The sequence below is a fragment of the Crinia signifera genome, chromosome 9 (genome assembly GCF_055691185.1).
Source record: "Crinia signifera chromosome 9, ASM5569118v1, whole genome shotgun sequence".
NCBI classification, from domain to species: Eukaryota; Metazoa; Chordata; class Amphibia; order Anura; family Myobatrachidae; genus Crinia; species Crinia signifera.
Window position 1 is genome coordinate 70,456,481 of NC_139225.1, and position 23,545 is coordinate 70,480,025.

General features: G+C 42.2%; 1 protein-coding gene across 3 annotated transcripts in view; it reads right to left on the reverse strand.

Annotated features, from left to right (window-relative positions):
• TEX11 (testis expressed 11) overlaps window positions 1-23,545 on the reverse strand; it is a 188,311-nt gene that overhangs the window by 41,856 nt on the left and 122,910 nt on the right. For all 3 annotated transcript variants that reach the window (XM_083159168.1, XM_083159166.1, XM_083159167.1), the window contains 4 exons: window positions 11,387-11,470; window positions 6,577-6,647; window positions 6,380-6,493; window positions 450-522 (listed from right to left, as the gene is read on the reverse strand). In XM_083159168.1, coding sequence (XP_083015294.1) covers window positions 450-522; window positions 6,380-6,493; window positions 6,577-6,647; window positions 11,387-11,470 — 342 coding nt within the window. The remainder of the gene's footprint in view (window positions 1-449; window positions 523-6,379; window positions 6,494-6,576; window positions 6,648-11,386; window positions 11,471-23,545) is intronic.

Here is a 23,545-nt window from a genome sequence, read left to right on the forward strand (position 1 = left end):
CAGTGTATAGTTGGAACTGTCTCATTGGTGTGAAGGGGCAATTCTAGAGAGGTGTTGTAAAGGGTTGGACTAGTGTCAAAGACAGAAACATACTGATACATACCTCCCAACATGACCCTCTCCAGGAGTGACAGAATGCTCTGTTTCTGGACTTCCATCACCTGTTTTAAACAGGGTAATTGATAAGAAAGGTGTTTCAGCACAGGTGATGGAAATCCATAAATTAAGAGGAAATTTCAGAAACAGAGCATTGTGTCCCTCCTGGAGAGGGTCATGTTGGGAGGTATGCTGATATATGTATTTCATTTGCTTTAATTAAAATCTTTTAGCATAAAATTACAGACACTTTTAAAGTTTGGACTAAGTTCTGAAAGCATAAGCACCATATTTATCTATCATGTCCACCAAGAGTCAGGTTTTATAACAAGTATTATACAAACAAATAATACCTGTAGAGTGTAGGGCAATCCATATCTCCCGACACAGCTTAATATTCTCTAATGAATTGATGAAAAGCTCAACCTGCACAAAGGATATAGGAATATGTCATATTGCATCTGTTCACCTAAAGTTTGAATCTGAAAAAGGTAAAATGCTTAAAAATAAATAGAAGAAATTTGGAACTGAAGTTAATACTCCTGCAACAGTTCTTGAGCATACTTGCCTACTGACCCTCTCCATGTGGGAGAAAATGCTCTGTTCCTGTGCTTCCCTGGTAATGTATGATTGCCATCACCTGTGGTGAAACACCTTTACCTAGCTCCCCACAGGTGATGGCAATCATACATTACCAGGGAAGTCCAGGAACAGCATTTTCTCCTGCATGGAGAGGGTCAGGTAGGCAAGTAAGTTCTTGAGTCATCTGTGTATTAAAGATGTGTACCCGGCCATTTTCTGGGTTTTGTGTTCCGGTTTTGGATCTGTATGTCCTTCATGTTTTGGTTCTGGATTGGTTTTGCAAAAACCACCCTTGTGGGTTTTGGATCTTGCTGTCTCCAGATTACTAAGGGCATAGCAACTATGCTGGTGTTAGACGTGTGTCCAATATGCACCATTAGTGCAGTGGGATTTACACAGTTTATTGACGTACTGTGTCCCCGCTCTGGATTCCAATTCCTTAGGCAAGCAATTCTAAGACTGTACAAAACTTGTCATTAGTGTTGTCAGAAATGCCATTGTACAGTACCCACTTGTCCTTAATTGGTATCTCTTCCTCCTCCTCCATCTTGGGCCCATACTCTATAACCTCATGGTTAATTTATTATTTGTGCCTACTCTCCCCTATCCTGCATCTCTCTCTCTCTCTTCATTATTCCCATCCTCCAGCCCTCCTTAATTTTTAATTTTTAATTTTCTCCAACGGTAACTGGCCTTGTGTACTTCCAGCCCTATTCTATACAGCTTGCCTGCTGCCATATTATATCTGCTCCATTCCAAAGGCTCATATGCTGGGGCAGAACTTGCGAGTGGTGGGCTTAGGTGCAAAACTGTAATTTGGGCCCCTCCTTCAACCCAAATTTACAATATGCCACATGGCAGTGGGTGACAGAGAAAAGCAGAGGGTAACAGCATAAGGCAGGGGGAGACAGAGGTTGACATAGAAAGGCAGAGGGTGACAATAAAAGGAAAAAGGAGGCAGAGAGTGACAACAGAAGGCAGGGTGAGGCTGTGGGCAACAAGGAAAGGGTGACAAGGAGAGATAGCGGGTGACAGGGGTACAAGTACAATGTCCTGCATGATGCAGAAAACAAGGTTACATGTGCCTTGGTGGGGCAGGAACACAATGACCTATGCAAGGTGTTTGTTCATATGTTTGTAAATCCAGTCATAAGGACACAGAGACATGTGAGTTCACTGCTGTGCTGTTTTATTCCATCCAACTCCAGACACTGCCTCAGGACCACCCACTTCCCAGCATTCCCCTGGTCCTAGGGACCATCACCGAAGATTCAGGCTTTCACATATCAGTAAGGGAGTGTCTACAAATATTAAGCATTCTAATACACTAACATCACATCCTCTTTTCTTTAAAGATAAACCCTGTATGCTTCAATGCAACAATTAACAACATAATATTAAGAACATCATCTAACATAGGATTAGTTCTAAATCCCAGCGGTCAGAATCCCGGCGTTCAGAATCCCTACCGCCGAAATCCAGAGAAGGGGGGACGTGGATCGCAGCGCATCGGTCCCGGTACCTCGCTACGCTCGGCACACTAAATTGTTCTCCCTCTATGGGTGTTGTGGACACCCACAGAGGAAGAAAGTGTCGAGATTTGGGCGGTTGGGATTGTAACTGCATCCCTCTAACGAGTCTCTCAGCACTGCGTACTTCCCTTTTGGGTCTTTCATACACAGTCTGTGTTTCATCGACCATGTTGGACCTTTTTAGAATCGTGGTTTGTTCACCATTATCAGGATCATCATACATGTCAGATGAAGGGTATTCTTCAGTCATGTTGTCTTCATTATGGTTAGGTTGAGATCTTAAATCCACCCAATTACTTCTTACTTCCGTTCCATGCTCTGTACGTATAGTATAAGATCTTGGTGCTACTTGTGCTTGCTACTTGCACAATACCTTTCTGCACCCAAATACATTTCTCGTGTACTCTGAGACGGACTTGGTCACCCGATTTTAGATCAGATAAGCTTTTTGTTTGCCTGTCATGGAACAGTTTCTGTTTCACCTGTTGATGTTCCCTACTCAGTCTGACCAGATTCAGTATGAAATCCTGACAAGGACAAAATCCCCAATGGGTCAAAATCCCGACATTTAAAATCCCGACAAGGTCAAAATACCCACATATAGAATGTACATGAGAAACAGTCAACATGACTTTCGGTCGACATGGGTTTTTTCACTGTTTTTTTACCCGAAAGTAGTTTGAATTGTTCTCTTTTAATAGCTTTGTTTAAATCGCTGTGGTCTAGACATATTCTGAGTTGTCCATTTTTCTTTTCAATAATTACTAAGGAGCTTACCCATTCAGTAGGCTCATCAATTTTCTGTATCACACCCAAGGCTTTCATGCGATTTAACGCTTGTTTCAGTCTTTCTCTCAGCGCACACGGCACTTTTCTACAGGGGTGTATCACGGAAGAAACTTGCCTGTCTATATTTATTTTATACTCTCCAGGCAAGAAACCTAGGGGGAAATTTACTAAAGGAAATTTGTAAAAAATAGGTGTATTTGTATCCAGAAATACATTTATTTTTGACATTTACTATCCCGAAAATATGGCAATTCATATTCGTATTGATAGCACATCAATACGAATACAAATTGCCGTATTTTCGGGATAGTAAATGTCAAAAATAAGTGTATTTCTAAATACAAATACACCTATTTTTTTACAAATTTTCTTTAGTAAATTTCCCCCCTAGTCTCTATATTCTGTAAACATCGATTTGCAGTCATCTTCTACTTGTGATGTCACCGTAAAACTTTCTTTAGCAAGCTTAGTTACTCACAGGAACTTAATCCTAGAATCGGTTGCCCATTTTTATTAACAATCAGTAGAGATGTTTTAAACTGTTGTCCCTTATATTTCAGTGTCAATAATTCCTTTCACAGGAATTTCCTCCCCAGTGTACCCTGTAATTTTCACATTGGCTGGATGAATTTTAGGTTTTACTCTAAAAGTCTTATAGTCTTAAAACAATATTAAATTCACCTGCGCGCCAGTTCAAGCTTAAAGGGAATGACAATCTTGTTCACAGTTAAAGGGACAATCCATTCTTTCTTATCTGCACTGCAAAGTTCAATGCAATCCACAAAGAACTCCTCTGTTTGTTTAAAAGCATGCACTTTGGTTGTTTCACTTTTCATGTTACAGCATTTGGCAAAGTGATTAAGTCTACCACATTTCATGCAGGTTTTACCATAAGCAGGGCACATTTTAGGATTGTGAGCATTTCCACATCTACTACAAATCTCCTTATTAGACTGTGGCTTAGACTGCTTCATTCTTGAGAATGGAGGTTTGCTTGGCTCTGTTTTCTGCACTACATGTACGGCACCATCAGCTTCTTAGTGTAACTTTTTGGTTTGAAATCTAGTTATTTCTCCAGATCTCCACATAGTCACTGCCTTGTCTAGTGTTAAGTCTTGCTCTCACAGCAGTCTCTCTCCGAGTCCATTATCAGGTATTCCACAGACAATAAGAGCTCTAATCAGTGAATCCTTTAAATCACCAAACTCACAGGTTTTACTGAGTGATTGCAGCTCTATAACATACTGATCAAATTCATCTCCAGACTTCTGATCACATGTGAAAAACTTATATCTTTCATATGTCACATTTTTTCACAAAGAACAAAGTAATCTTCAAACTTTTGCATTATAGAAGATAGCACCATATTCTGCCCCTCAGCAAACTGAAAACTATTATAAATGTCCAGCACATCCTCTCCTATCACATAGAGGAAAATGGCTGCCTTCGTTTTGTCAGCCTCTGTAGCAGCTCCACATGCAGAAAGATATATATTAAACCTTTGCTTACATCTTTTCCAGTTCTCAGACAAGTTACCAGACATCAGCATGCCGGTTGGAGGAGCCAGTTTATTCATGGTTACTCACTGTTTGAAGAGAGGAGCACACGGCAGGCTTTGCAGACACTGAGTATCACAGCCTTACAGACTGCTGCAGGATCTTTCACACTCTGAGAGCACTAGCAGTCCAAGGTAAACTTCTTCTGACACCATGTTTTGTTCATATGTTTGTAAATCCAGTCATAAGGACACAGGGGTAGTCCGGCCGGCTGGACTGCGCATGCACAGGATCTCGCTACTCATGCGCGATCCCAGCGCAGCTCAGAGCCAGCAGCAGGGACAGCGTTGTCCCTGCTGTAGGCATAGGGCATCGCTGCCTGCAGCTGTTGAAGTCGATAGCTGCAGGCGGCGGAACGGTCAGCGATGCTGACCGTTCATAAATTGGGCAGGAGGCAGGCGTGCAGCACGAAATATCGTAGCTGCGCTATGCTTCCTGCCCACAGCGCTGCACGATAGACACCTGCTTGGCGGGTGTCATAGATCAGGGGAAGCGCTATCCCCTGCCATAAGGCACAGGGATAGTGCATATTCCCCTGATCGCCTAATAATAAATCTACCCCACAGAGACATGTGAGTTCAATGCTGTGCTGTTTTATTCCATCCAACTCCAGACACACTGCCTCAGGAACACCCACTTCCCAACATTCCCCTGGTCCTAGGGGCCATCACCGAAGATTCAGGCTTACACATATTAGTAAGGGAGTGTCTACAAATATTAAGCATTCTAATACACTAACATCACATCCTCTTTTCTGTAAAGATAAACCCTGTATGATTCAATGGGGCAGATGTATCAACCAGCGTTAAGTGCAAAATGCACTTAACGCTGGTTAACTGGGGGGGGGGGGATTACGTTTATCCTAATGTATTACTAGCGCACCTAACGTGCGGTAGAGACAGCCCGCCGAGTTACGCTCGGCGGGGCTGTCCCTGCAATCCCCCCCAGGGATTAACGGCCGGGGCGATGTGATAACAGCCTTCAAGGCGTTAATTCGCCCCGGCCGCTTCACCAGCTCAGGGCTAGCGTTGTCCTATCCCCCACTATGGGGACAACGCTAGCCCTGCGTCTGGCTTGGGCTGCGCTGGAGATCTCGCGGTTTTAGCGAGATCTCGCGCATGCCCAGAAAGCCGGCCAGGGGGGGGACGGCGAGTGCACATGTGCGGGGCGGCGAAGGAGTCGATAAGGAGAGCCGTTAACGCTGGGGATAACGGCTCTCCTTATCGGCTTTGGGGGGGTTAATACATCTGCCTATAACGTTTGCCCACTTCTCCACGTTATGCTGGCGAAGCGGGAATCGTTATTCGCCAAACGTTATAGGCAGATTAATACATCTGCCCCATTGCAACAATTAACTAGGTAAGTCAAACTCTTTCTGTGCCAGTTACAGCTTTTGTGAGCTGTCTTTAATTCAGAGAGCAGTGAATCAGAAAAATGAACAGATGTTTGATGATTAGAAGCACTATGTGGCTGTACTCCTCAGCTCTGATAGACGGAAGGACTCCTCTATTAGTTTTGCACACACAAGGAGAGGCCTGCCTCCCTTAGGTATAAGGCATGTCCTTTAGGCAAGAGAACCCACCCTGCTCTCTGCACTGGGTCATTCAAATGACATTGCTCAAAATAGTCTGTGGGAGGTGTGGCAGGGAATAACTCACTGCTGGTATGTGCAGCGGTGGGCCCTTTAATCCCCGGTTTATTTTCTTGAGAAACATTCAATTAGAAAAATGTATGCTACAAAAAAAAAAATATTAGAGCCTGCCATTGAAAGCAGGAAAAAAAAGTTTACTTTATCTTCTATTTAATTAGCATTTCATTTCTTACCTGCTCTGAGTGAGTTACAGCATTCCTGGCCAGTTCCAGGTCCACGGCTGCTGTCATCAATAAACATGACTTCTGGGCTAGCAATGTTTTGTCAGAAGGGCAGAAAAGGGATAGCTGTGACAGGAAACAGAAGTAAACATACATTCACAACACTTCCACACCACCTTACCTCTCTACATATCTCATTCTCTATATACCTTGTATGAAAGGAGGAAGCAATCTCTCATCATTTGTAGGGAATCCTGAGAACGTACTGCCAAATTCCAGGCTGAAGACAGAAGGAAATATCATCAAGCAGAGTCTCATAGTACAGGATAATGTAATGTCATTTTATTTTAGAATATTTAAATCATATATATATATATATATATTGGATAGGACATTGTTAAAATGCAGCTAAATGTGACATCTAACTGGCACATAAGCATATACTGTACATGCAGTCCATAGTCACCTTCATTATTTGGCAATATGCAGGTTATCTTCAGATGGCATTAGCTGCAGTGACCAATGCAGCTTCTGCCAGGAATAGAGGGAATGCATCTGCAGCAGTCCCTCTTTCATACATTTGGGTGATGATAAATATTTGCAGCTATCCCCACGAACACCTCCTCAATTTAACGCAAATATTTAATGATAAATGAGCGAATTAATCTGCCACCATGCCTCTTATTTGAATTCCAATGCCCATCCTCTCTGACCAGTCCTCATCTCTGTGTGCCTCATGGAGGTGCATAGAGAGAAGTCACACACATAGCGTGCAGAGCCAGGGGGCAGTGCTGACAAGATGGAGGTCCCTTATCTTACAGTAAGTGTCCTGAAGGCTTAATCGGGATCTGTTAGCAGGTTTTTATTCCGACTAGCGCATTTGTTGGTTGGATGGACAGAAAATCAAGGTGAGGTGAGAAAGTCCCCAGTTAGGGGAAGAAACGCATTGGTGGAACTACTTGCAAATTACCCAGATATGGAGAACAGAGGAGTCGGATGCGGGGACCAGAGAGGCCAGCTGATTATTCTCTTTGGGACCGATCATATGCTCACAAGAAACAGCTTTACACCCAGTTCCCTTGATTCCCGGTAATTACCCATCCTCCAACCCTATTTAGGATAAGACATTTATGCACCTGCACTTTGTGTGCTGAATCTTTATCTGCTATTTTTTTTATGTGATTTTATGTTGTTTTTTAATATATGTGAATAAATGTTGAGTACTTAGACAAACGTACTTCACTACCCAAAACTTTTTTCTTGCATGGTACTCTTCATGTGAGAGGATTGAAATTGTTTTGGAGACCAGAGCGCCAGAAAGGTTATATGTTTCTTATTGTTGGTTTTTGGTGAATTGGTGAAGGTTTGAGGGATCCTTCTTTGGGACACCTACCTATTGGCTGATCTGACTTGTGCTTTGATTATTGGCACACAACTCCATGTATTGCAGAAAATCAAAAGGTGTATGGTCAGCTTTAGTGATGTAAAACAAATATCTCCATCGGAGGGTCTAAAAACTTCTCTACTCTAGTCAAAGTGTATGCCCATGTGTACTGATAGTTCCTTAAACAGTATTTGCCCCGATATATTTATTCATGTTAAGCATGTATCTTCTTAAATGTCTCTTTTCAAGAGTAAACTTCCCTAATTTGGCTAATATTTCCTCATAGTTTTCATTCCTTTTATTAGCTTGGTTTCCCTTTGCTGAGCTTTTTCCAGTTCTATAATGTCCTTTTTGTACTGTGCAGACCCGAATTGCACTCCAAATTCCAGAGGAGGCCTAACCAATACCTTGTACTGTATTGTACCTAGCTTCCATGCCCCTTTTTATACAGGCTAGAATCCTGTTGGCCTTAATTGCTGCTCCTTGACTAAAGCTGGGTACACATCTATACAATCCCTGTTTTCTTGCGACCATTCGACCGACCGTAGACGCGTTGGACCGTCCACAAACAACAGCCGATATGCGCGTACACACCTGTACAATTTTACTTGCGATGTCCGATGTACTCCCATCCAAACAGTCGCAAGAAAAAGATTGTACCACTGTACACACTCTCTCGATTGTCATTGTCATTGCATGATGGTTAACACCCCTGTTGCACAGGTACTTGTAGTGCCATGTAAAAAGATTTAGTTAGCCGGCAGGGTGACTAGAGACAGACATATGGCAAATAGCCGGGGTGCGCGTCTAGATGTAGTCAGCCGGCTGACTACATCTAGACGCGCACTACGGCTATTTGCCATATGTCTGTCTCTAGTCACCCCGCCGGCTGACTACATCTAGACGCCAGATACACCGTTCTTCAGAGCGGTTTGCCGGACTTAACTTTTTACGTGGCACTACAAGTACCTGTGCAGCAGGGGTGTTAACCATCATGCAATGACAATGACAATTGAGAAAGTGACTATATGCTGTGCTGTAGGAGAGATCATGCAGCTATGGAACACCCACATAGGCGTTCCAGCTTTGGCAGTATAGTCGCAAGAACGGCCAGCATATCGATCGAACGTGCGTACACACTGCACTTTTGTTCCGATATTGGCAGTTTATCGCTCGTACAGAGGGAGTCGGGACAGCGTACACACCTATACAATTGAACGGCCGTCCAACCCAGAATGGAAGAACGGCCCGACGATTGTATATATATGTGTTCCCAGCTTAAACACTGCACCCAAGTTTGTTATCAATTTGTGCTCCTACAGTAGGTCCTTTTCCAGATGATATTTCCCTATTAATACCCCATTTAGATTAAAGGTAGCACACTGGTTATGTCTCCCAATATGCATGACCTAACATTTATCAACAGTGAACCTCATTTTCCATTTATCTGCCCACTTATCTAGTCTGTTTGGAGTATGGAGACATCATGATCAGTTTTACTCACACTACAACCCCAGGTGACTTGCCATTCCAGGACTTGGAAGCAGCAAAAAACAGGAACTACAGTACCAGACGAAGGGCCCACCAGACACAGGGGTGTAACTCCCAGAGGCAATGGGGTCACCTACCTCTGGCCTTCAAGCCCTGAAGGGGCACCTGCATGTACAGCAGCACCTGTGTGGATCACAGTGGGATCCATGTGTGACCGTTTCTTTTCCAATGACGTTCTGCAGCAAACCCGCAGAAGTAATTGCATAATTAAACACAACACCAGCCAACACCTGCAATAGGGAACATAACTGCTCCCACCTGATACTACTCAACCTGCACCAAACAGAGAGTGATAATTCTGCATTTTGCAGATCAATGAAGCTCGTGACTCTGATCCTGAAAATGGGCAGGAACCAGACATTCATTCAAGCAACATTAGGTTGAATATACAGTTGTTCCAATATGTAATGCATGATGGATCGCATATTCAATGTTGTTGCCCTGTTTCAGAAAAATAATTGGACACACACACACACACACACACACACACACACACACTAAAAATAGGGTCAGTAGGTGTGCAGTAAAATTGTCCATTACACATTATGCCACACATCGTAACGCCCATTACACAATATGCATCATACCGTAATGCCTATTACATATTATACCAAACACTGTAATGCCAATCACATATTATACCATATGCCGTAATGCCTATTACACATTATACCACACACCGGATTGCCTATAAACTGTGAACTGAGGTCATTGTGTGATTTATTGTCAGCTAAATTACCGGGCTACTGCTATTTGCAGATTCATACATCTCCACATCAAAAATCACGTTGTATGAGAACATAATAACCATGAATGCTGCTTTCCTGTGAAATTGAGACAGAGGGGTATGCACCCTGTCCCAACAATCTATTATTTACAAAATTTGGTGTCCTGCTTCATTGTTTTCAGTCCCTTCCTAAATTATGGGATTATGAAAAGTCTCCCTCTCCATTAGTCCTCACAGTTAAACCATTTCTCAAAAACTAGTAAGTACATCAGCATCATTAATATAGCAAACATTTTTACAATAATTACCTTAATCCCTATTATTAATCACCCCTAACATTTGATAAATGTACATTAATGCAGTAAGTATTTCCTTCAGTATCATATAAATTCTGTATCTTTATTAGATCCATTAAAGCATTAACCTGTTACCACTTATTCTTAATATTAGCTATCATAATTACTCCTCCCCCATAACTTACTTGATGATGTCAGCTGTTTCTCTTGCTGTTTCTCTTGCTGCCTTCTCATATAGTGAGGACGGCATACCCTCCAACATGACCCATTCCATTAGGTAAAAAATGCTCTGTTCCTGGACTTCCCTGCCGGTGGCAGTTGCAGAGCTGGGGCTGCAGCACAGTCCAATATTCAAAAAAGGGAGCCACACCAAATGCCACTCCAAACATCACTGTCCTGGACTCACTGGTAGTTGATGTGACACCCCCCCCCCCTTCCCCCTTTGAAAATTGGACTGTGCTGGAGTCCAACCTCTGTAACTCCAACTGGCAGGGAAGTCCAGGAACAGAGCATTTTGTACCTAATGTAATGGGTCATGTTGGAGGGTATGAACTATGAAGCGGTAGCTTTTCAGGCAAATGTTGCCAAAGCTGCTGTTACTAAGGAGGAGGGAGCATGCAGAGACAGAGGCTGTGTAAATTATTGCTACTGTGCTCGGGCCCTGGAAGATGATGACCATATGATGACTGCCTTTCTTCCTTGTTCCCAAAGACCACAGCAGCACCTCCAGATGAACTGATAGGGTCACACTCCCTCCGCCAGCCAGTCCATGTGCCTAAGTGCTGCATAAAATAAATGGTCTCATATCTTTGACTGGCTTGGCCAGCCTCAGTGGCAGCTTGAGCAGCAGGTAGTCAACTATGGGGCAGGTGTATTAATCCGTAAAAATAAATAAATGCAAGGGTGATAAAGAGAGATAAATGTCCAGCCAATAAGCTTCTTACTGACTTTTTTCACAGCCTGTAACATGGCAGTTAGCAGGGAATTGGCAGTGATAATGAAAGGACATAGTAAAACGTTGGTCCTTACAGTGCAAATTGTTAGCATTACAAATATCTCACCAACTTTCCTGAACCAATGAGCCTCACTGATGCGTTTTTCATGTCTGTCAATCCACGCTGGAGACTCTGCAAGTTTCTTGTGAGCTAAAGAAAGACAAAAGTACAATGAGCAAATCTTCTGTCGATCGCAAACTTGACAACCATTGCTACTGTTAAGAAGCTATTGTTTATTAAAAGACTGCATTTGGTTGGCAGCACACGTTCAATAACAATTCAGTCTTATGAATTCCATATTACTGCTCAAATGTTTACTGGAAATGACAAACTAACGTGATATACAGTAGCAATAACATTAAGCAAGAAGCAGCAAATGTTATTGTGAACATTAGTTGCTAAACAAAAAAGGGATTTTTGTAAGAACTTACCGTTCGAATCCCTTTCTCTTGATATGGTCCTGGTGACACAGCTTCACATTGGGATGAAGGAGGGTCCGCAGGAGTCAGGCACCTATACCAAAGCTTTCAGAGAGGTAGGCTCCTTCCACTGCATCCCAGAATCCTCAGTTCAACTTTCAAAGCCACTGGAATACATCAACTCAGTACAAACGCCTGAACAAATTATATGCACAAACTTAAATTTTACCATCATAACATGACACATCATGAAAACGGCAATACCGACTGAGCGTATGGGAGGGATCGTTGTGTCACCAGGACCATATCAGAGAAAGGGATTCGAACGGTAAGTTCTTACAAAAATCCTTTTTTCTCTTACAATGGTCCTTGTTACACAGCTTCAAATTGGGACATTCAAGAGCCGGTCCTTTGGGAGGGTACGCTCAGGTCTGCAGCTCTCATTACTGCTCGCCCGAATGATGTGTCCTCCGACGCGAACTCATGGAACCTGTAGAATTTGGCAAAAGTGTGAACAGATGACCAAGTGGAAGCCCTGCATACTTGCTCAGCCGTAGCCCCACGGCGAACCGCCCAAGAGGTGGCAACAGACCTGGTGGTATGTGCGTTTATCCTGGCCGGTACAGGCCTACCAACCTTAGTATATGCAAAAGCAATAACTGATCTCAACCACCTAGCAATGGTCTGTTTTAAAGTGGGCCAGCCTATCTTGTGTACATCATACAAGACCAGTAAACTATCTGTCTTCCGAAAAACTTTAACTCTGTCCACATAAATGCGCAAGGCGCGCACCACATCCAAATTCCTCAATTTGTCCCTTTTCTTGGAACCCTCTGGGGGTTGAAACACAGGAAGAACAATATCCTGATTTAAATGGAAAGCAGAAACCACTTTCGGCAAAAATTTGGGTACTGTTCTCAGAACAGCCCTATCATCATGAAATATTAAGAAGGAAGGCTTGACAACAGGGGGGCGTGGCCTGGTGAGAGAGGGAAACAGACGTGCCCTACAGAACTCTCTTCAAACACGGGCAGAAAATAGCCTATATCCCCCAAAAAAATTGCTGGGACCTACCGTACCTGAGGGTCCGGATGGACATACGTGCTGGCGGAGAGATTTGGAGAAGATCCGTGCTGTTGGCAGAAGACGGCAGGTGGGGAGAAAGAACAGCACAGGAGAGACGGCGTCTGATGATAGCCGGAGCCTGGAGCTCTGACGGCTTCCGGCGCACAGCAGAGAGACATACGCCGGGTAACTGCTGCGAAGGAACGGAGAAGGAGAGAGCCGCAGCATAGAACAGTGCACTCCGAGAGAAACGGAGGCACAGAGGACAGTTACACGCCGGGCAGCGACAGTGAGTGGACGGAGGAGGGAGCCGCTGCGCAGTGTACCCCGAGCTAGACTTGAATTGGAGGCACAGAGGAGAGCTACACGCCGGGCAGCTGCTGCGAGCGGACGGGGAAGGAGGGAGCCGCAACATAGCGCAGCGCACCACGAGAGAGCCAGATCTAAAACGGAGGCACAGTGGAGAATCACACGCTGGGCAGTAGCAGTGAGCGGACGGGGAAGGAAGGAGTCGCAGTAGAGCTAGGGGACAAGATACCCCAGAAATAAGTGAGAGCTAAACCTGCGACGGAGGGGAAAGTCCGACACCTGACACCGGCTGACAAAAATTGATAGAGCTGGGAAGAAGGATTGTGCTGCAGACGGTGAGACCTTACGTTTTTTTTTTTTCTCTTTTTTTTTTTTTTGATTTGGTGGGCACACAGGGTGTGCTGAATGAACATTGGTGACAGAAAAGGATAAGAAGCCATTGTATATGACTGCCAAGAGGGGGACAAATTGTTGGACTCTTTCGGCACATGCTAAAATCCGACCAATAAAATCTGGGGCTGTAAAATATTTCAACTAAGTTGCAGAGACTATGTATTAGACTGTACCAGATAGCAGATATATTCCTAACCCAGTTGCTTGTTAAAGGAGAGGAGGAGGAGAGAGGAGGAAGAGGGGAAGGGAGAAGGGGGGAAAATATAGAAATAAGACTAACCAACAAATTTGGCTGAAAAATTCTCAATCTGCAGAAATTGTATAAAAGATCTGTTAACAGATCTGGGGCAGGAAGCCAATATCTTCTGATACACAGAAAATACTATTGGGCCGCAGATGCTCATTTGATATCAAGATCTACAAAAAAATTCATAGATCTGCCAACAAAAACAGGGACTGAAAGCTATATCCCAAACCTGGCTAGAACTGAAAAGTGTACAGACTGACCAACAAACTTGAGGTCGGAAGATATCGCCTCAAACTGCAGAGATTTAACACTGAACGGGCAGATTCCCCCCCCCCCCACCCTTCCATTGGCGGAATAACGGATCTCTAACCAAACATTGAAACGACTATACTCATTTTTTGGTGACTCAGCAATTATAAACAGCAAAAAGAGAAATTCAACATACTTTCCAAAATGGATAAATATGTTGGAAAAGCCTCAAAAAATTCTCAATCGGCCAAAACTGGAAGAGGACGAGGGCGAGATAATTCAACACTAGACTCCTGCTTCACCAGCAAGTTCTCAACAATCATGGGCTAACAAGTCATCTACTGAGATACCACAATCATTTACAACAGAAGAAATTACAAATATATTATCATCTCTACTGGATAAGAAGTTGGCACCACTGAAAGAATCACTAGATGCAGCCCTTATCCAGATAAATAAACAAGAACAAGGTATAACAACAGCTGAACAACGCATCTCAGATCTAGAAGATGACTTAGCCATAACTCGCACTACGTTAGAAGAAAACACAAAAAAATTAACAACAATGCAAGATAAATTAGAAGATCTTGAAAATAGAAGCAGGAGGAATAATGTGAGAATTATCGGGGTACCAGAATCTGTTAAATCATATGAATTAATGCAATTTGCGACACAATGGCTGTTTAAAGAACTGGGCATAACCACCACATGTAACAATTTACAGATCGAAAGAATACACCGAATCGGACCGGAAAGACAAACCGCAAGAGATAGACCAAGGCCAGTAATAATGCGAATCCTAAATTACGCAGACAAAGTTAGTTTAATGGATGCTTATCGAAAGCACTCAAATTTAAAGTACCAAGATGAAAAAATTTTACTATTTCAGGACTTTTCTTACATGGTCTCCACTAAAAGGCGCGAGTTTTCACCAATATGCAAATGCTTATTTGAATCCGGATTCAAATTTGCACTTTTGTACCCTGCCAAATTGAAAATCAATCATGATGGGAAAGCATATATATTTGACTCTCCACAAGCCGCAAGAAAATACGTGGACTCTTTGATACCACCAAAATCCCACCGCAAGGAAGGAGCAGATTGATATAGATTGAATAGGGAGGTGGGAGGGAGAAAAACTGATCATTTAAAGATATTAAAAGGTAGTTCCAATTGTAGAAACGTTTATTGTAGTATAAGGACTAATCAAATTGCTAAATGTCTAAAGCCCAAGTATCCGTGTGCTGGGGCGGATAGGGTCAAGATATATTTACAAACCAAGCATACGAGGCCAAGAGAAGGTGTGGGTTAATATGCCAGAAATCAAAACAAACCAAGAAAAGAGAGAGATAAAGTTTGTGACATGGAATATAGAAACACACTGGAAATCATCAGATAAGAACACACTCAGAGATACATGGACAGGTAATTATTATACTGCCTCATTTAATACTAAACGCAGGGGTGTATTAATTATGTTTCATAAACATTTACAACACCAGGTGAAGTCTATCCTCAGTGACCCTGAGGGTCGATATCTATTTTTAAAAGTAGAAATTCAGGAGGTGCAATATACACTGGCCACTATATATGCTCCTAATAGCCCTAACGCTTCCTTTTTCACAACTATCTACACAAAACTAATGGATTGGGCAGAGGGAGAGATCATACTGGGTGGTGACTTCAATTGTGTCCAATCAGTAGGCCTAGATAGGACATCCTCCACCAATACCTCAAAAAACAATCCATCTACACTATCACTACTAGCTAATTCATTGCACTTATGCGATCCTTGGCGCACTCACCATCCAATTGATCGCGAATATACTTTTTTTTCTCATCCACATAATTCTTTGTCACGGATAGACTTTTGGTTTGTCACAGAAACACTAATAAGTAAAGTTGTTCAGACACACATCGAACCAATTATAATATCAGATCATGCACCTGTCTGGTTTACTTTAACACTACCCCTCCCTATAGTAAAATCTTTTAATTGGAGATTTCCTTCATATATGGAAAAATCTGTTGATTTTTGCACACACCTAAATTTAGCGTTTCAAAATTATTCTAATGATAACACAATACACAAAGAAGATATTAATTTATTTTGGGCCACTTCAAAACCAGTAGTAAGAGGGTAAATTATAGAATACATGTCGAGGAGACGTCGCCTCCTAACTTCACAATTAAAAGATCTAGGGAAAAACTTGACAGAAACATATAATACATTTCTGATAAATGAAACAGCAGAAAACAGGGAAGAATATAAAAAGGCCAAACAATTATATGATTTAGTATGCACTGAAAAGGCACAATTTGCATATGATAACCAACGTAATAAATACTTTAGAAGGGGCAATAAAACGGGTAAATTATTAGCTAATTTGATTAGACCTTATTCATCAACCTCATTTATTAAACAAATGGGTACAACAGATAATAATAAGACAACTAATATTACTCAAATTTCAGAAACGTTTTTACATTATTATAAATCTTTATATACCTCACCAATAGATGATCCTATAATAGGGATGGATTTTCTCAAAAAAGCGAAATTACCTGTTCTAACAGAAGAAGAAAAGAAATCCCTAGTTGAACCTATCACTGATAAAGAAATACTCTTAATAATAAAATCATTAAAAAAAGGGAAATCTCCAGGACCTGACGGACTGGGGGCAGAGTATTATAAGATATTAGCCCCACAAATAACTCCTCATTTAACGATATTGTTTAACTCTTTATTAAAAGGCCATACCCCACCTATAGGGTTTAATGAGGCAAGAATAGTTGTATTCCCTAAACCTAATAAAGACCCTACGTTGGTACAATCATACCGCCCAATATCGTTGCTAAATCAGGATATGAAAATATTTACAAAATTAATAGCGGACCGCCTCCAATACGTATTACAACGTACGTTACATTCTGCCCAAAATGGCTTTGTAAAGGGCAGAACATCGGTACACAACATACGAATGCTAATGGCTGCGATCCATCATGCTCAGAAAACCAAACTTCGCAATGCCCTAGTGGTAAGTTGCGATGCCGATAAGGCATTTGATCGTGTATCATGGGCCCATATTCAACGAACATTAGAAATACAACAATTTGGATCCCAATTCATAGAAATATTTTGTATGTTGTATAACCGACCAATGGCGTATTTGACGATAAATGGCCTTAATTCCCCTAGATTTCAATTGTACAGAGGTACACGACAAGGGTGTCCTCTGTCACCATTACTTTTTAATATTGCGTTAGATTCATTAATTCGTACATGCGAATTGGAAACATCTTGGGAAGGAATAGAGATAGGGACTCACAATATCAAAATATCGGCATTTGCCGATGATTTGTTATTGTATATCAAAGAACCAAAAATCTGCATTGCTAGATTGATGAAGATTCTACAGATATTCCACAGGATATCTGGGTTTTTAATCAATCATCATAAGTCGGAAGCATTGGCTATAGGCCCAGATGCTATAAAACAATGGGACCAGAGATTTCCCTTCATCTGGGCTAAAGATTGCCTACGCTACTTAGGTTTACGTATTCCACAGAAAATAACAGATATGTATAATTATAATCTTACCTATGGTATTAACCAAATGCTAAAAGACTTTAAGAAGTGGCAATATTTACCCCTTTCATACTATGGAAGATGCCATCTATATAAAATGGTATCATTCCCGCGTCTTTTATACATACTACAGATGATGCCCTTCTTGGTCTCTAAACGAGACATACACACTATAAATCAAGCACTAACAAATTTATATGGGCAAACAAAAGATCGAGAATTTCATTATTTAAAATACAACAACCAATAATACTAGGAGGGATGAACCTGCCATCTGTAGAAGATTATGCAATAGCAGCGAACTATAGGTATGCACTTGATTGGTTAAGAGGCATAAATAATTACGTAAATCTAAACTTAGAACAATCCATGACATCACAAATAGATTTAAGTGCTATTTTACATATTCCACTTAACTCTCTAAATGTGGAAATAAAAAACAATCCACTGCTATATACCACATGCTTGGCATGGCAAACTTTGAGAAAGCGAAAGGGACTACCCACACAAATATCTGGGTATAGATCACTACTAGATAACCCACAATTTCCGGCTGGAGAAAACAACGCCACTATTAACAACGGGCATCGACAAGGATTACGTTATGTATTTCAGTTCATGGACAAAAACGGTTTAAATATTCTAACTCTAGACCAGCTAAAAAATAAATATCCAGATATGGACTTTCCATATTTCATCTATTTCCAAGTAAGAAGTTATATACAAGACATACTACCTCAGCTAAGGGTAATAAATGACAAATTTCCATTGGATAGAGAAATGCGAACAAAAAAAGATTGCGTATTTTCCACATCATTAATATACGATCTAACTAGGAGAAAAATAGATCTTAAAAAAATGAAGACAGGATTTGCCAAATGGCAAGACGCATCTGAAAACATAAACCTACAAACGATTATCCAATGGAATAATAAATTAAAAAAACAATTAGTATCCGCGTCATACACAGAAATGCAAGATAAAATACTCCACCGAGCTTATTACACACCCAAATTGAGATACATAACTGGGGCATCAGATAACTCAAGATGTTTCAAATGGAATACTGAAGAGGCAGATATCATACATTGTATGTGGGAATGCTCGGTAATACAAATATTTTGGGGGGAAGTTCAGAAATACATAAACAACGAAATAGGGATTCCATTTGTCGTATCAAAACATTGGGCATTTTGGAATCACTATACACCCCAGAATAAAAATGTAACACAAAACATAAAACACTTATTAGCCCGAATAGCAGCAGCGGCTAAGAAGGCGATATTATCCCAATGGATACATGGAGATCCAATACCTATAACCCTAATGACATCTAGACTACAGTTTTTATATCAGATGGATTGGGCAGAATGTATCTTAGAGGTAGAAATTAGATCTAGCAAATTCTTCGCAATATGGTTACCCTATATAAAAACACTACAAATGGCAACTAAAGAACAAATACGTAACATAGTAGGAAAAACCACATGGTATAATAAAAGACAACTAAATACAGGAACTACACCATTCTAGAAAATATATATCACACTTTGGGAACAATAAGGGGAGGGAGGGGGGGGGGGAGAGGGAGGGAAATAGAGAGATATAATGTATGTTGGTATATTTTATCTTTATCTTGTTTTCTGGTTGAAGGATTATGGTAGGAGTTTATGAACTGGGACATTAGTGATTTATCACTATGACCCGGTTTAGGATATTATATTATATTGTGATACAGGAAAACAGAAGAAGGATAGATATGAGATCTACACCTCAAACTTATGCACATTAGGAACAAATATTTGAATATACGAAAAGGAATATAAGATGTTTCGTGTATGTATGTAAAATGTAAAAATATAAATGTATATGTAACATGTAATTTTAAACTTTGTATAATAATAAAAAGAATAAAAAAAAAAAAAAAAAAGAAGGAAGGCTTACAAGACAATGCTCCTAACTCCGAAACCCTCTTTGCAGAGGAAACAGCCAACAAAAACACTAACTTCCTAGTGAGAAACTTGAGGTCAGCCGACCTTAATAGTTCAAAAGGAGGCTTTTGAAGAATCTCCAACACCAGAGACAAATCCCATGGTGCCACCGGTTGTTTGTATCGTGGTTTTAATCTAGTATCTCCCTGAAGGAAGGTTTGCACCTCCGGAATCACGGCCACTCTTTTCTGAAAGAAAATTGACAGAGCCGAAATCTGGACTAAGAGACTGGAGACTCAGCCCTGAAGAAAAGCCATCTTGAAGGAATTCAAGCAACTTAGAAAGCCGAAATCTGTATGTATGACACTTCTGACGTTCACACCATTGAATATATGTCTTCCAGACCCTATAGTAGTTAGCCGAAGACACCGACTTTCTAGCCTTGATCATTTTATTCACAACTGCTTCAGAAAATCCTTTGTTCTTTAAAATGGAGGTTTCAATAGCCAAGCCATCAAAGTTAGCCGAGCTAAATCCTGATGGAAAAACGGACCTTGACTTAGTAGGTCTGGCCTTAGAGGTAGATGCCACGACTCTACTGATAATCTCCGAACACTCGAATACCAAGACCTCCTTGGCCAATCTGGAGCTATCAGTATTACTGGAATCCCTTGGGATTTGATCCTCTTCAGAACCCTGGCAATCAATGGGAACGGTGGAAAAATGTATGCCAGATTCCCTGTCCAGGGCACTGCCAGCTGATACCAGAGGATCACTTGTCCTGGAAAAGAATCTGGGAACCTGATGGTTGAACCTGGACGCCATTAAATCCACCTCCGGGAGCCGCCACCGAGATACAATCTGCTGGAAGATCTGTGAATTCAAAGTCCATTCCCCTTCTAGCAGCTCTTCCCTGCTCAAGAAGTCGGCCTCCACATTCCTCACACCTCATATGAATATTGCCGATAAGGCTGGAACATTTTGCTCCGCCCACACAAGAATCCGCAACACCTCCCTCATAGCCAGCATGCTGCGTGTGCCACCCTGATGATTCAGATATGCCACAACCGTGTCGTTGTCTGACTGAATCCTTATGGGGAGGCTCTCAGTCTGTCTTCCGCAGGGATAAGGCCTTCCATACAGCATGAAGCTCTAGAATATTTATCGGGAGAGCTGACTCTACTGCAGTCCACAGACCCTGAAGCCTCAGGTCCAGGACTACTGCCCCCCAGCCCCTGAGACTGGCGTTGGTAGTAACTACCAGCCAGTCCCAAGACTGAAGAGACCGACCCCACTGAAGGGAAGTCACATCCGTCCACCATCTTAGAGAGGACCTGGTTTCCAAAGTCAGCGTCACCCTTTCTGACTTCATGGTCTCTCTAGGAGTCCCCTCGGAATCATTGTCAAATCTATCCAAAAGCATTAAACCTGCTGATACCTTTCGCAGTATCCTGCATTACTTGCAACAAACCAGGATCTGCTTGAGTGAGAGGCAAGGAGCCTGAGGACTGCTGAGAGGATGATATAGGTCTAGGGGAAGATACTGTACCACCACATCTCTCTGCTTATCCAACAATTGCACTAAGGCATTTACTGACCTGCCCAGGGCACTAGCCCACGCAGGCTCTGTCTGCTCTACCCTCTGGGGTACACTTCTCATGGGTCTCACAGCTGTGCAAGCAGGGCACAATCCCCCCTTGGCCATCTGTTAAGGGGAAATTTGGAGTGCACAAACATGGGGCTCCCTCCCCCAAAGCTACAGACTGTTGCTCTGAAATGATAAAGTAATTTCACACAGTGCAAACTGACAGGCGCTATATACTGAGTCAATGTATATCACAGCACTTATCTGTCTGAAGCTCTGGAATTCTCCTCCAGATGAAGGGGGTAGCGATGCCCAGGAAATCCACCACTCAGCCAGAAACAGCGCTTCAGCTCAGTGTCTCCCAAAGAGGCGCCAAGCAGAGTGAGGGAAGAGACCAACTATCTCTGCTACTGCGGGGTCTGTGGAGTTTTGGCGCCAAACTACCCCCAGTAGCCGCTCCCACTGCTGGATCTCCTAATTCCCAGTATCTCCCCTTCACATGGGGACCACTTGGAATCGCCCGCAGGCCCTGTGACAAGCTGCTGTCTTTTTACATATAGAACTCAGCTTGTAAGCTCCGCATAAAATGGCCGGCGCCATAACGGAGCGCCCATCCCCCATGACACTCACCCGCATGAAGCCGGTTCAGGGGCGCTCCGGAGCCCAGGCAGCTTAATAGAATGACCCACTTTGTGTAGTGGCATTCCAGAGTTATGCTGGAACACACACATACACACACACAGTACATACATCCAGTTTCATAGCATTAGATAGATGGTAGCATGAGGATATATGGGCTCTTGCAGAATTGGTTTTCAGTGTCTTTGTTTTGCATTTTGTACTTTTGTACTGTACACATGCTCAAAAAAAGTCTTACTTTTTTGCCCATCTCCAGATTCTAGTGCATAATGTGCTTATGGCTCCTTACAGTTAGAAAGGCATAATAGGGGAGAGAAGGATTATGCATTGCAGAGACAAGGGTTGTGCAAGCATAGGCCAAGAACATAAAAAGGATGTCAAAGTACTGTAGTTATTACAGAGACCAACCAACCTGCACACAGATGTATATGCAACTATAAGAAGGCAATATTTGACCCATGGCTCCAAATACACAGTGATGATAATGAATATTAGCAGATGTATCCAATTGGCTAATAATGTCTAGACTACTCCTGTTGTATGTAAGTCAAAACAAAATATCCAGACACTTCATTACAGCATTTTATTGTATGCAAATTGGTTATGTGACTTTAGCATTTATAAGATATGATGTTTGAGGAAGCTGCTGGTACAATGTATGAAGGAACATATTAGATAGATAAACTGAAAATAAAGGAGTTTAAAGACTAAAGACATTAAAGAGACCGGCAAATTATCATAGAGCCTTCTAGATCTTGGTGGTCCATAAACTCTATCACATATAAAGGTAGATTAAAAAAGGAGCGAGCAATCAATGTTTACACCTCGGCTTGCCTCATCTTTAACTAAACACTGATTTTAGCATGTATCTCTGGGGCAGCGAACCCAAATCGGTAAACTTGGAGCTACCACAAGTGTGACATATGGCCACACTGCTTGCACTGTGAGCCGACATGTACCTCCATGACCCCATAGAGAGCTATGAGAATTTATATCACTATAATGTATTTTTCACCTCTTAATAGTACAGAAGATTACAAATAAACTTGATTTTTACATTATACTTTATACATCCTTGCCTTCCTGACCCTCTCCATGCGGGAGAAAATGCTCTGTTCCTGGTAATGTATGAATGTATGATTGCCATCACCTGTGGGGAGCTAGGTAAAGGTGTTTCACCACAGGTGATGGCAATCATACATTACCAGGGAAGCACAGGAACAGAGCATTTTCTCCCGCATGGAGAGGGTCAGGTAGGCAAGTATGACTTTATACAGTATTCATTTGGGACCTGTTTCTTGGCAGTCACCATGGGAAAATTACTATGTTTGTCAGACAGGTGTGGTTGGGGTTAAGTGCAGCGCTCCGCCCCTATGGTTCTGGGCTGTGTTGGTGGGGTTTGTGAGTAGGTAAATGACCGAGTAGGCAGGTGTTAATATAATGAAGCTTTACTTGCGTAACAGTGTTTTATTTAGAGATGTGCGGGCTCGGATTCCTCAGATCCGAGCCAGCACGGACGTCATCAATCCGGGCCCGGATACGAGCAGCGCTCGGCGCTTCCCGCCTTACTCGAATCCGGGCGCACGGGCAAAACGTCATCGCCCGGCGTCGGATTCTCGCGAGATCACGGAACACTTAAATTCCGCAACCTCGCGCCGCCATCTTCACTCCAATCTCGGAGAAGGGAAGAGAAGGGTGTGCTGCTGCTGTGTGTGGTCTCTGCTGGGGCCTGTGCTGCTGTGTACTGTGTCTCTGCTCAGTGATCAAGACATCACCATTGCAAGGATGACTGGTGCTGT